Below are 15,452 nucleotides of genomic sequence, written 5' to 3'. Positions count from 1 at the left end.
AAGGTTGATTAACATAGATCCACAGAATATTGTGATAAGTGTTTCAGTGTGAACAGGTATGGTTTAATAAATTATGGGGTTTATTTATTTTATTTTTACTTTCATCATATTTTGCTTTGGTTTTGATACCCCAAATTCGAAGCTCTTTACAACCCTTCCTTTTCACAACCTATCATACTTTCATAAATCAGAGTCCATTTTGTGTAGGCTGTTTTTGAACCCAGTCAACGACGGGTACTTTTGCTAATATATATATATATATATATATATATATATATATATATATATATATATATATATATATATATATATATATGTACATATAGATAAAGATGTATATATATGTGTATATATAGATAAAGATATATCAGTGCATATATATATATATATATATATATATATATATATATATATATAATGTGCATATCTATAGTGTCATAGATTGTTTAGAAGTTTTGCTGCCTTGATGACATCACTCGAGCACAGAGTGGCGCAAGTGATAGTGTAATTACAAAAATTAAGAGTGGATAAAGTTCAGTGACTTCTGTCATTACAAACCAACAGTGTTTTACTATTGTCAATCAAGGGTCAAAACTTGATTACAGCTGACCCAAATATACAACAACCCCCTGGGGGTAATTACCTCTAATGATGGTTAATTTGGAATTACCGATTTTGGCAATGTTCATGGCCCATCGAATTGACAAAGTGTTTTCCATCTCCCTAAAAAGAGTTGTGGGATAATATTTGTTGACGGAGCTGAACTTCTCCCACATTATGTTGATTGATCCAAAGTCAGGGTCCGGTATCAACCAGAGAGAATAGACATCAACTGAGGGATAACTCCACATAATATTCCTAATATAAAAATAAGAATATATTGCAATGAAATTTGTGGTTACAAGAGCAGAAATCTTTTGGAAATTGGCAAATAATACCTCTTGTATGTTATGTCCTTTGTTTATAGACATGTATAAAATTTGGGATCTTTTCACTTCAATTTAAACTGAAAACCTGAATAAAATCAAAATTGTCACATATTAAGTGCAAGTGTACTTGGCACATACTTTGCTTAGAACCGTTCCTTATTGGATAGTTGTTCCTTGACAGTTATTTCTGTTAATCATTTTCTCTTGTCTCTCTGTAATTTAAATATTTTTAGCAATGAGCTACTATGTAACTCTACAGTTTCTCATCAGTCCATACGTATTTTGTTAGCAACTGGATTTTTAGCTTGCCTAATCTCTATTCCCACCTACTTCAAACCTAATGACATTAAATATAGACATACTCTTGATGGCTGCATGAGCTAGTACCTCTTGGTTTTCCATGATATTACTCAGCTTTTTCCAGATCATATTTACATCACCTTCTGGTGCTGTCCCAAACAGTACATTGAGGGAGTTTTCAGTTAGAGGTAAAATTGCACTTTTCTGTCTTGTCTGTAATAGATTCGCACCTCCAAATACCTTCATTCACCAATAAATGCATCTCATGTTTCAAGAAATGTAACAATCAGAAATAGTTTACTCTCTATGAATATCTTCTGGCCAGTTGCTGTCTGGCCAAGGTCAAGGTCAATCTTATTACCTTGGCTCCATCTCAGTCCAGTAGGGGAACCTGGGGCAAAATGAGATAGCGGGGTAAAACGAGACACCACAGATCACTGAAACAGAGAGAGAAAGAGTTCTTTCGTGAGGAGACTGATCAAGAGATCACGTGGTAACACCTTGCCGCCAACGTCTACCATTGTTTTATTCATCCCCGTACATCAAAAAGGGGTAGGTATTCAAAATGTATCTATTTTGATCTGTGACGAACTGTACTCTGAGAGTGCCGAAAGCTGGGTAGCCTGTCAAGGGGACTGTAGGAAATGGGCACACTACGGCTGTGCAGGTCTAGACGAATGCAACAAGGCCCCAATCTTCATTTGTGAGCTCTGTGAAGACTGACTTATTCAGTCCAAGATCCGTCTCGTTTTGCCCCAAACATGGAGCAAAACAGGACAATACAGTTAGCTGAATAAATCATCTGTATTTCTTTTGAAAATAATTTCTCATCTTTTTTTCTCTTGTGGCATTATTTTCCAATACTTTGAATGTTCAGTACACAGAATATGGTTTATAAGTCAATGTTACCTTTTACTCGACAGTTCTTTTTCCCTTAAGTATCTCGTTTTTGCCCCAGGTTCCCCTAACACTTTATATGGCTACAGATCAATCACAGTGTAGCGAACTATTTCGCTCTGGTGATAACAACCATCTTGATCTTTTTAATACGATGTTCTCTTGTTCTTATGCTGGTGACTATCAACCACATTCTCTTGTCCATTTCGATAACAAAACAGAAAGTAAAATCAGTCAATTACCTCCTCTCATATGTAGTCTTTACTTAATTTTCCATCAGGAAACACCTGAGAGTTAGCTAATGACACAACCATCACCATTACACCCACCTGGGGACCCTTCAGACATAGTATGCCACAGGGTTCTCTAATCTTGGATTTGGAACATACATCTTCTCTCAACAGTAACTTCAGTGGCAGTTCTCCCACAATCAGTCACCCTTTCTCAGAGTTAGGGCAGAAATAATACATCTTCATCCACCAACTCACTCGACTCTTCATTAGTTAGCTCAAAAGTTTTTTTATAACTCCTTGACCAGGTATCCTTTTCATCTTCCCTGTCTTTGCAGATATCACACGATTAATTTAGTTCTTTTTCTTCTCTCCCTTTGATTCACTGCTCGTTTCCATTTTCTTCTGGTTCGGTGAAAATCATTTTTCTCAGCTTCTTTTCCCAATTGTCTGCTCATCTTCTCAAATTTGGCGAACTTCATGTTACCACCATGCGCTCACTTGATCTCTCCTGCTACAAATATCCAAGATACCAAATGATACTGGGCTACTTTAATCTGACTTTGTTAGAGATAGTTTGTAGTATATTGGATTTCCTACTAAACCAATTTACTTTCAGCTCTCATTTATTCTTCTGTTCCGTGCTCTCTTAACTCTCCATCTCACCTGAGTAAAAATCGTATGTTGCTGTTCCAAAACTACATTATAATGGTCCTCCCCATGTATTTTTCATCAAGGTTTCAACAAGTTGTCAATGAGTAGGACAACATCTCGATCGAACACCAAATAAGGTCTGAGGTCTCATCCATCATAAACTCTATAACGACAAGCACCTGGTCAAAGTACATATTCCAATCCGCCTTGTTCTCTCGTTCAATTTGGAAGCACTCCACGTTTGCATTCTTTTAAAAAAAATGTTATTTCCCTCATCACCTAATTCACGTTTTTGTCCATTAGTTAGAATATTCAACATATTTACTGAAACAAAAAATAAGTTTTTTTCTGTGTTTTGTTTTGCAGGGGTGAGGGGTGTTATTAATTAAAAATATTTTATCACAGAAAAATCATAAATTCAAAATTTTCATTTATTCCAAAGTTACAAATTTACAAACTTAATTATGATCGTCAATCAATTCTTATATACATTTTAGAATTAGATTTCCTATCAAACTTTTTTCTGAAAATCTTTTTTTGAGAAACAGGATCATGATGTTAAAGTTGGATAATAACAAAAAAGTAATTTATGTCCCTTTATATCTTTGTTTCATTTTCTCTTCTGAAATTATAATTCAAACATCATCTAATTTTCTTTAAATATTTCCGATAAGTTCGGTTCGTGAATTAAAAAAAATGTAAAACCCTCTAATTAATATCTTGTAGTAGACGAATAACCGAATATCTTATTCCTTAAATATTTTTCTTTTTACAGAATAACTCCCCCCTTCCCAAAAAATATGGCACATGGAATCCCTATTAAAATTCAAGATTTAGAACTGTTCTAAATTTGTTTAATGCTGAAAACAAGTCATTAAACACAAGGACAAAATCCAACGACTGAAGTAAAAGTGAAGCCATGTTGAACTCCTAGCAAAATTTCGGGAAGTTATGAACCAAGCGACTAAATAATGCCCTCATCTCCTATTTGCATGGGAATCATATCTTCTGAGGCCTTCCTTCTTGGTTCAGAAGCTTCCTAGGTCCAGTGGAAACCACTCAACCTTCTGAAAACAGAAACAGGGTTGAACAAAAGTTGCTATGACTAGATGAGGTTACAATATTGACCCAAGCAAATACCAAGATGCAACGCTGCCTTATCTGTTTTTTACTGACCAATCAGTGCAACTTCAAAGACCTTGCAGACTACAACAATAATGCAAAGGACTGAATAAAAAAAAGTAGGAACTTGTCATATTACCAGATAGTCATATGACGATTGCTTCAAAGATATGCAAAGAAGAAGAAAAATTCAACCCAATTTGCTATTCTTCCCAATGTTATCAGTTTGTAACATAATACGTCCGATGTGATTTCAACTTTTCTTTCCCATCTCATGATCACTATCCATTAAGCCACTCATGAATCACTAATTCATGTGCAGCTGATAGAAAATGGGGATATTTATTGCATAAGTAAATGTAAGAGAGCAAACTCAGCTTGCTGATACCAAAAGTCTGTGTTGGTAATCTAAATCACTTGTAGGTGACCTTTTTCTCTAAAAGTAATGAAACTGATAAATGATGCATTTGATTTTGTTACTTTAAAACAAAAATAATTTTAGAGATTAACTGACATCAGGATTTCTGGCTGAATTGTCCAACTGAAATTTGGCAACTTATAAACATGCCATCCGGCACCTCCTATTTATTTTTTGCTTTGGAAGGCAATCAAAGTCGTTTGATATGTTGAAGAAAGTCTGTCTGGAAACTCCAAACCAAAGAGAAGGTACCTCACATTTTACATTTGTCTCCCTTTATCATAAAACAACATTAATTTCAGTAATTATTAGACAGCAAAAAGAAAGATGGACGCTTTAAGAAAACATGGAATGAAACCGTAAACAATGGCAAATGGATACTTTCAGTGTCGAACCTCTTGTTGAAGGGAACATGGATGATTATCCTGGATTGTGTGTGAATGAATTAAATAGTTCAGTTCTAAAGTTCAGAAGTTTTGCCTCAATAGACCAGTCGAAATTTTGCCCAGTTGAAATTATGACCAGTTGACATTTGGTCAGCATGGTTGCCTTTCTTTGTCAATTTAAAAGTCGCATGGCTTGTGTAAAAGATAAAACACAATACTTGCTACCTTAGGGGAACATGTAAATCATCCTATACAAGCTCAAACGCTTTTTTCCATTTTCATTAGTACAGTTGCCATCGATTAACAGCTGACTGCATCATGGCGCAAACCCCAAAAGACTGCTGCAAGCAAAATCTTTTTCTTAAGAGTGAAAGATCCTTCAAATGTTGGGATCAAAGTATGCACAGCTGTTATCAGAGTATTTCTTCATATAAGTTCCACGAATGCATATGTTTGCAAACACTCATAACTGTTTGAATGTCATTCTTTATTACTTGTCTACATAAAATTGTTCAAAGAACATACACAGTAGTTGTTCCCTTTGTTCAAAAGCTGTTGCTTTCAGCATTTCAACTTTCAGCATTTATATTTGTATATTTTACTAGCAGGGCTGCTGAGGGAAAACTGTAGCATATTTTTATCAAAACTTCTATCTCTTTACTTCTCTCTATTCATTTTTCTATCTTTCTCTCTTTCCTTTCCCCGTTTTCCATCTCTCCACCCCTTTTTCTTTCCCCATTAAGCCCAGTCCTCTTTCTGGACATGCACATATAGAAAACTCTCCTTTATATAAATTCCTCGATGAATGACTCGGCATAAGCAGATTAAAAAAAACATCAGAGTTAATTCCCTTTAGTACATGAAATATCTGAACACTCTACCTCCTCTGACTAAATTTGCGCTAGTTTTAAGTCAAATAATGATAATTACTTTCTAAATTTTAGATATTATTCATCCAGAGCAACGCTGATCAAGAATATATAAATTTTATGGGTGTGTGTTTCATAGGGGTTTTTTTTGTATTTTGTTGGATATACATACATACATACATAATGCATACATACATACATACATACATACATACATACATACATACATATAATTGCCTTTTATATAACAGATTATCTATTATATAAATCTCAAATTGGTTTGTGTGTGTGTTTGTGTGTTCGTATATCCGCCACAAATTTTCTTTAGCCACATTGAACCAGGTTGAAACCAGTACCATCTGAAAGAGCGATCCCTCGGACGCATAATATCTGAAAATTAGAAAAAAAGATTAATTCTGTGGTGGTAAACTGGACTATTTCTTGCAAGGGTGATCACTTTTTGCGATGCCATTTTTACAAGTTATGCACATGTAGCAAACTGAAAGCGTGTTTAAAAACGTAATTTTGCAGGGCCGTGGTCCATTGGGCAAAGTGTTTGCCATAAAGGTTTTCTCTTCTTTCCCTCTTTTCCGTTTCAGCCTACTGTGTCTATTTTCTTTTCTTTTTTTTTTTTTGTCGCATGAGCTACATTGATTGAAAGAAAAGTTGTTTTGATTGATTGATTTTTTAGGGGATGAGGTTCCAGCGCACGGGCTGCCAAAATATCTGGTGGAGCTTCCGTTCTTTTCTGGAGGTTGCTCAATATCCTTAGTATAGCAGCTATGTCAAACAGAACTTCATGTCCACCAGGGCAACACCGGGTAGCCATGCTAGTCAAGTATAATTCCTACTTATCTCTCATATGAGAATTAAACTTTCTTCTGGGAATAAAAATTTTCACATTATTGCAAATACATGTATTAGCTAGAACTTATGATCTTATATGAAGAGCCTTCTGTTAATGAGTGTGAGCACTTACTGGATCTTGCAACAGCTTTCTGGAGTTTGTGTCGAAATGCAGTTAAGCGAAAATGAAAAAAGAAGCTGCTTACATGACATCTAAGGGAGTAGTGATTGGATATTTACCTTTTGGCAAATTAAATTACCAAGAGAAGACAACCACAATGTTCAATCTATGAGTTACTTATAAATTCCAATAATAGTTGATTGATATTTTGAAGAATTTTGCCTCAAATCACTAATAACTACAAAGGTAAAATTTTACAAAGGTAAAAAAAAGTATATGAAAATCTAAAATCTGTGTTCCAAATGACATTTCTAGAATTGCTAAACAAAAACAATAAAGACATGTCAGATTCAGAACTTGCTAGATTTTAACATTTAATACTTAGAAATAGAGATAAAATTCCTTTTTTATTTTTATCAGATATATATGTTTTAATGAAATTTTTGATAATTCTTCATTTCCAAATGAAATTATTTTTATAGAATATATGGCATTAGAGTGTTTAGAGAACATTTAATAATTTCCTTTAAAGATGAAGAATTATCTATAAATAAATAAACGCCAAATTTCATAAGCTAGATTTGGAATAAAATCTCCAAATCTAGCGGATAAAAATAGCTAAATTGACCCAAAACATTATTTTCACTTGCCACCCATGTTGAAACACATTTACTTGTTTAAATTAATAAATTTTCTTTGAATTCAATACTTTATTAAGAACTTTAAAAGTTATTGTAATTCATTGAAACGTTCTTAGAATATGAATAGAACTTTACAGATAAATTTACTTGCAACATTTCAATTGGTTTCTGGTCAGTGTCAATCTGCCATTATTGGCATTGCTTTTCTTAACATTATTATCCCCAACGTTGTATTTATACAATGTTTCGTTTGATGTGCCATTTGACCTTTGCTTTTCTTCAAGGATTAAGTGTATATTGATATCAGATGTTTCACTGTGAACGCCCCCCCCCCTTCTGAATAGGCCTAGCCAGGTGGCTTGCCTGATTATAATTTAATACTGGTCACTGAGTGGATGACCGATACATGCAATGTTCTTCTAGAATGAAATCGTCTGTACACTTATAAATAAATAAAGAATTCATGTTTATAAAGGATGCACACAAGGAAGCAAAAGAGAAAATGATAGCCGTGCCAGGAAAGACGACATGAGAATGCCTAACTCACTTTGTCCCTTTGTCTTATTTGTACAGAAGAACAAACTTGTTAAACACTGCAATTAAGTCCCTGATAGTAGGCCCTGCTTCAAAGTGGCACTGTGCCTTGTTTGGGGTGAAAATTGAATAAAAAAAAATGTTGTTGTGCGTTGACTTAATTTCACAAACTTGTCTCTAAACAATAAAAGCAACACTCGTTGTCTTCCTGTGATCCTTTAAGAGTAGATTGGCCACAAGGTAGCACACAATCATTGCTTCCTTAGAGGTCGAGTAAGCCATCTTATATGAGATCAAATGCTTTGGACTTTCACCAAGTTTGTCATGCCGGCTGGATTTCTCTTTGGCAGAATTCTGGCACATGATATTTCCTGAACCATCAGATCCTTCCTTTCTAAGATGAGGTATGATCCAGCTTGATCTCCCAAGAAGGGTGTTGGTTTATTGTCGATTGTCTGAAATGCTTCTTTTAGCAAATGATAATGGCGCATTCTCAGCTACTTTTTACCCTTTGGGGAAGCCAGTTGCCCCATCTGCCACATTAAATGTCTAACCTTGTGAAACAGGAGTCAGGTTGATCTAAACTGTAACGCAACATACTTTTTACTTATTGTGCTGTTCTTGTCCGTATTGCAAAACCATTTTCATTGATTGATAGTGTACTTAAAATGTGATGTATGCCAAGCAGTGGCATGTAGAGGCCTGTTGATGATGCCTCGGGCCAACTCCTTGATTATACGCCCTCAAAGACTCAAGTATAAGTTCTAGTATTGAGAGATATTATAAGAAAGGAAATGATTTTAATATGATTGGAGGACCCTGTCAATTTGGATGCCCAAGGCCATCACCTTACCCTTTTCTGTATACCACTGATAGCAATGTACACAAATACTGAACGGTAATCACAGTTCAATACGGCAAAAGAATCAGCATAAATAAACGACACATATGACAAAGGCAGGCTGAAACATTGAATGAAATGTGATAGAAATAGAAATCTCAATGCTGAAGTCCAAAGAGAAACGATGCAAATGATGGTGGAAATCTCATCCCAAAAATTACGACAAAAAATTGTCATCTTACAATTCCATAAACATCTTTCGTTACAAAAAATTATCATCTTACAATTCCATAAACATCTTTCGTTACAAAAAATTGTCATCTTACAATTCCATAAAAATCTTTCGTTACAAAAAATTGTCATCTTACAATTCCATAAACATCTTTCGTTACAAAAAATTGTCATCTTACAATTCCATAAACATCTTTCGTTACAAGAAATCCACAAGAGTCAAGAGTGTCTACTATTTTTGGACTTCCAATTTCAGCTGTCTATTTGGTTGGGTAATTAGTCATGATCAAGCAGATAAGAAAGCCATTCTTAATATGGAAGGGGGAATTTCACGTTGTATGAGAGGAAGATAATCATTAATCAGAAGGAACTATATCTTGCTTGCCACCGTTGTCTTATCTGCAAAGCAGAAACCGGAAGTCAAAAATAGCAGATAACCTTTTAGATTAACAATTAGTATTAGAATATTGTTTTGTTTTGTTTTCTTTTCAAACATTTTTAAAGTCAATTGCTTTGAATTTTTGGAAGAAAATTGCTGTTCAAAATGGACTCGATCAGTGCCATACCCGGGAAATCCATGCAAAGGATTCCAAATCTTTTTTTCGGTTTCCTGCCAAGAATGTAGTTCTGAAGTCTTGGATTAATTCGCCCAGCAACCGAGTGAGGCCATGCCCAGAAACTGGTGCCGCTCGTGTAGGTAATGTACACTGAAAAAGATACAAAATAACATTTATTCAATCATAATGCTTGCAAATATCGAGTTGTCTTGCATGGGAGAGAGAAAATAAAAATTAGTAAATTTTAAAATATGATGCAAGTAAACCAGATGCTCACTCCCCCTACAAAAAAAAAAAAAAAAAAAAAAAAATCGCTCCCTCCCTTACGATCCGAATCCACAAATATTTGTGGGCTTAGAATAAATCTAGACGATGTAGAATCATTTCTTTTAGCAAATTCTCTGGATATTCTAGCATTAATTGAAACTAATCTATACTCCTCAGTCCTCTTTAACATGCTGGATACCTCCTACTCTGAGATAAGGACAGTTATATGCATGAACTTGGAGTCTATATCTGTAACACCCTCTCTTGGCTAAAGAGCACAACCTAGAATCAAATAATCAGGTCTTCGTGAGCTTTATACAAATCTTGCATTTGTTGTATTTTTTCTACCATTCTCCCTCTTCTCCCTCAATCCAAAACTGTATCCTGATCAACCATGTCTCTGACAGTATAGCACCCAAGTACATGTATTTGATGATTTGAACATCCACTACAGTAATTGGCTCGGTTTCTCCATCTCTACAGATGTAGATAATAGCAGCACACATAGCTTCTCTATATTTCATTCCCTTACATAGGCTGTCACATTTACAACCTGTTTCCCAAATCGTGAGGATTAGCAAATCCCACTTCTGGATCTATTCCCGACTACCGTACGTGAGGATTGAGTGACAAATGCCCATAGTCCACTTGTAACATAGGTAAACATCATCCCAAACTCCCAACCCTAAGCTAATGAGCCATTGCTTAAAAGGACAAGATACTCCATAAAGACTGGGAAGCTATCAAAGACTGCATCAGAGATGCCCCATGAAGTAATATCTTTTCCGAAACTTGTGCAAATGGTGCAAGTGAATCCTGCAAAACATTGAAGCACATGTTCCCAACATTTCACTTCAACCTGTGCAGCTGCCATTGCACGCAGGCAACATGTTTCCACCTATTTATCCATCATTATTCAAGTACAAATAGGCAAAAATTTATAGATGCTAAGAATTATTGTAAGTTTGAAATAGCCATAGCTAAGAGAAAACAAACCAAAATCACCACAAAATGTGTATAGCCACAGAAATTAGGAACACGATTTCTGGAAAATTTTTATTAGTGTTATGAATAGTGAGTAATCAACAATTCCTCTATTATCCAACAACCATAAATTCGCTTGCACAGCAACTGAATAGGTTGAATTGTTTGCTCTGAGGTTCATCCCAAGTCAACCTTAGTATTGATTGGTATATTTACTGATAACACCACGCTCTATAACAGGCATGGGAGAAAGCGAATATACACATATCCAAGGCAATGATCTTCAGTATTTAATGGAGTGGAAATGAAGGTGGATAATAATATATCTTGCTACTAAGAATAAGCTTCTTTCTTTTAACAATCATGAGAAACTTTTTCAACCAATGATTGTGATGAGTAATCACATTCTCAGCTTAACATTCACGAGCAACATGAATTGAAACAAATATATTGAAAACATTGCCAAGACTGCTGCAAAGAAGGTGAGCTCTCTCTGCCATGCTAGAAAACTACTCACACTTGACATCCTCTATCTCTACAAAGCCACCATTCACCCATGTATGAAGTATTGTTGCCAGACCTGGACTGGTGCATCTACTACTATTCTTTCCATATCAGACAGGGTTAAAAAAAAAAGTCTCCAACCCAATAAGTCCCGCACTACCAACAAAGCTCCATATCCTGTCCCATCGTCAAAATGTCACATCTCTGTGCTTGTTTTACAAGTACTTGATTGAATGTGATCTGACGAACATCGCACTTGTGCTCTCTCAACGAAAATACCTCTGTCTAAATCGAAAAGCAGCAAAATCTCACCTCTTCACTGTAAAGGTATCTAAATATAGAAAAGCCTTCTACTCTAATAGATTCTAACTGTTAGACTTTGGAATTCCCTCCATGTCCCCTGCTTCCTTGACTGTATAAACATGCAGAAATTGTAAAAATCTTATGTGAACAGACATCTGACTACTCAAACTCATAAACATGGAACCAAATAGAAATCTCTTACGTTCAAATGATTTTATGAATAAGAATACAAGAAAACGAAAAAAAAAAACATATTAAAGTTTGAGAGAAAGATAAAAAAATCAGTAAATATTTCCAACAAGATTTGAACTCAGCACAGTTCATTCCATAGTCTACAATGGTATCCATTAGTTTTGTTACTTAGTGATTCCATTAGGTTGAAGGAATTAGGAGTGGATAGTGTAAATTCAGGGAACTTCTTTAATTATTAATCAGTAGAACGTCACCACTGCCAATGAAAGGACGAGTTTATCAGGTATGTGTCCACAGGGTGATGATGCATAGAGTGAAACTTGATCAGTAAGGTTGAAATGTTGTGAAAATAACATCCAAGATGAAAGGAGTTATCCAAATAATTCATGTGTGAGGATCAGTGATTTATCACTAAATTTTAGGACACGGGCATGTTTTCATATATCTATATATCTATCCAGTTGCGGTTTTTTTTTCACATTCTAACATTCATATTAAAGCCTACTTTTTCTATTTAAAAATGATTAAAACGAACTTTTTTTTTAATATACTCAGTCATGGATATGTGAGCAACTACATCAAGGTTAACTAATTTGCATATTTCTTTGTAAAACAAGCATTAATTAATTACTTATTCATTTTTTATGATTTATTATTAGACTAGCGGGGGTACCCGGCGTTGCCCGAGTGTTTGTTTCCGGGACGGGGGGGGGGGGTTTAAAAATGTTATGGTAGGTAAATAGGAAGGATCAAACCCGGAGTCATGAGTAAAAGTAGGAAAATAAAGTGTGAAAAAAAAACAAAAAAAAACATCTGCAACGTTAACAGTTCGGCCACCAAGAAAAGTCCATTCCAGTTGTTTAGGAAAAAAAAAAAAAAAAAACGACTACGGTAGGTCGGCGCGAACGTGAAAATATAATGTGAATTGTCCAGCACGCTAACCACTACGCCACAGAGCACTGCAGCTTAGTTTAGTGATTTTAAATAACTTCACATGAAAGAACTACGAAGCCAAACCGGTGTTCTCTTCTCAACTGTTCCTTGTGAACGATCCCCAAACGGTGTTAAGTGGTGGCAGGGGGAGGAGGAATTTATTAAAGAGAAAATATTTTACCACTTCCATTGATCTTAACCGATTTTGGCCGTGACTTCTCAGCAGAAAAAGTATAGAAATCTAAGATTATCGAGGAATTTGAGAAATAATAAGCCTATAACACACCTCAGATATTGTTCTGCCGTTTGTGTATATTATATTTGTATGAAATATCTTGATTTTTAATCCTATTAATGTCAAAATCCGACGGGAAAAAATGAGTTCATTTTATTTATATAGAGATAATTGGTTTAATTTCACTATTATGCTGAATTCTATTTATGCATAGTTTCTATATTCTGCATAATTGCATAGGATTTAAGATGAAAACATTCTAGGAAATGGATATATATATATATATATATATATATATATATATATATATATATATATATATACTAGCAAAAGTACCCGTCGTTGACTGGGTTCAAAAACAGCCTACAGAAAATGGACTTTGATTTATGAAAGTATGATAGGTTATGAAAAGGAAGGATTGTGAAGAGATAGATTCGAATTTGGGGGTTTCAAAACAAAAGCAAAATATGATGAAAGTGAAAATAAAATAGATAAACCCCCATAATTTATTATACCATACCTGTTCACACTGAAACATTTATCACAATATTAAAACCCTTGTTAAACTTTGTGACAAATTTCCATTCTATGAAGGTCAGGCGCGAACGAACACCCCATAATTTTATTATACCATATTTCTTCAAACTGAAAATAATTATCAAAGTATACTTACGCAGATAGATACGAAAAATCTTTATTAAAGTTTTTGGTAAAACTGGTAATTAGTAAAACCATGAAGAGTGTTCAATACTATTGCAGAGCAAATATGTGTTTTATTTTTTTATTAACGTTTTATTTGTTTTGCTTCATATGTTTCCAATGTTGGACCATGTTTACAATCCAACAGCTTCGTCAGTCTTCGCAGAAGTGGTTGTTAGTCATTGGAAAAAAAGGTGTTTTTAAGAAAAAAAGAAAGAAAGAAAAAGGGAAAAGGCAGGTGTTGACAATATTTCAGTTTTGAAGGTTAAGGATACATTCGATTGTATTATGTGTGGGGGGTAGCAGATTCAGGTAGGCGTGGGTGGAGATATATGGATATAGTGAGGGGGGGTGGAGAGAGGATGATAAAGAGAAAAGTGAGAGGGCAAGGATATGAGGTGCGGAAGTTTCAATATTTTGGTTTTAAATTTTAACTGGCTTTTAGTTTTTCAGCAGGGTATATTAAATAGATGGGAGAGGGAGAGAGAGGGGGAGAACGAGAGGAAAAGAGAGATAGAGCGAGAGGGAAAGAGAGGGATGGAGAGAAATTATCAAATTTCGAGTCTGTAGACTAAAAATTGACAGAGTTATTGCGTAGGGAAATGTACACAAACACACACACTCAGACAGACACTTTCACTTTTATAGATATGTAGATATACTAGCATTTCGGCCCGGCGTTGGCCGGATGTTTAGAGGTGTATGCTTTGCAAAAAAAAAAAACGCTCAATTTTTTAAAATTTGACCCCTATTATGACCCCTTAACATTCATTGTTTTGGACTCAAATCAAATTATTAAGTTAGATCCATGTCCAAGAAACCTATATCTACAATTTCAAGTGTTTAGACCCAAAATTGTCGGAGGAGTTTGGTAGAGTTCTCAAAGGTCAAATCGTTGAACTTTTACCCCTTAGTAGCCAAATTTCTGGCCGAAAACCAATCACATCGATTCTCCCAAATCTCCGTACCCCGTATATCAAATTTCTAATCTGTAGAGTAAAAATTGACAGAGTTATTGCGTAGGGAAATGTACACACACACACACACACACACACACACTTTAGCTTTCATATATATATATATATATATATATATATATATATATATATATATATAAAAGTGACCTTGTGAGTGTGTGTGCAGAAAGTATCTACCAAACACCTCTCTGAATACTTGGTCTACAGATTTGGAATGAACATATAGTGTATTTGGACCTGTAGCACGCTTTCAATTTGTTTTTTAGCTGTCAAAATTTGCCGATAATGGGTCAAAATTGAAAATAAAACAGTTGACCTTGACAGGCGTAAATAGACTAACTTCTATGTATGCGTACATTTTTTTTTTTTATACAGTGATCACCACTTATCAAGGCCCGGAAGCCACTCAGGGATAAGGGTTATTGCAAGTACATTACGTTAGTGTGGAGATTTGATGAAGTGTTTACTTAAGGGGGCGGTTCATTAGGAATTTGTTAACATTGGACTTGAAGACATCCAAGTTGTAGTCCGGTGGGAAGCAGGCAGACGGAACAGAGTTCCACAGGCGTGCAGTTCTAAGAAAGAAGCTTTGTTCATGGAATCCGCGTTTTGATTTAGACACAGATATAGAGTGGGGGAAATTTTTCACAGTGAATTCAGTTAGACGGGTGTTTTTCGTGAAAGATTGGTGAGGTGGGACCAGAGATTGGAGTTCAGACGAGCACCTACCATGGAAATAACAAGGATATGCTCGCAACGTCTCTTCTGTGGGAGAGAGGTTG

General features: G+C 35.1%; 1 protein-coding gene across 3 annotated transcripts in view; it reads right to left on the bottom strand.

Annotated features, from left to right (window-relative positions):
- The window catches only part of LOC145246034 (1-phosphatidylinositol phosphodiesterase-like), a 60,165-nt gene that overhangs the window by 9,463 nt on the left and 35,250 nt on the right, over positions 1-15,452 (bottom strand). Inside the window, exons 2-3 of one of the 3 annotated variants that reach the window (XM_080107861.1) lie at positions 9,586-9,726; positions 3,424-6,195 (exon numbers count right to left, since the gene is read on the bottom strand). In XM_080107861.1, coding sequence (XP_079963987.1) covers positions 6,065-6,195; positions 9,586-9,726 — 272 coding nt within the window. In that variant the 3' untranslated portion in view covers positions 3,424-6,064. Of the gene's footprint in view, positions 1-3,423; positions 9,727-15,452 lie in introns of those variants that run through there. The other 2 variants (XM_080107862.1, XM_080107863.1) reach the window with 2 other exon arrangements.

This window comes from Euprymna scolopes, chromosome 23 (genome assembly GCF_053919585.1).
Source record: "Euprymna scolopes isolate OS-2025 chromosome 23, ASM5391958v1, whole genome shotgun sequence".
Classification (NCBI taxonomy): domain Eukaryota; kingdom Metazoa; phylum Mollusca; class Cephalopoda; order Sepiida; family Sepiolidae; genus Euprymna; species Euprymna scolopes.
Note: the sequence above shows the minus strand (reverse complement) of the source record. Positions and strands in the feature narration are given on the sequence as shown.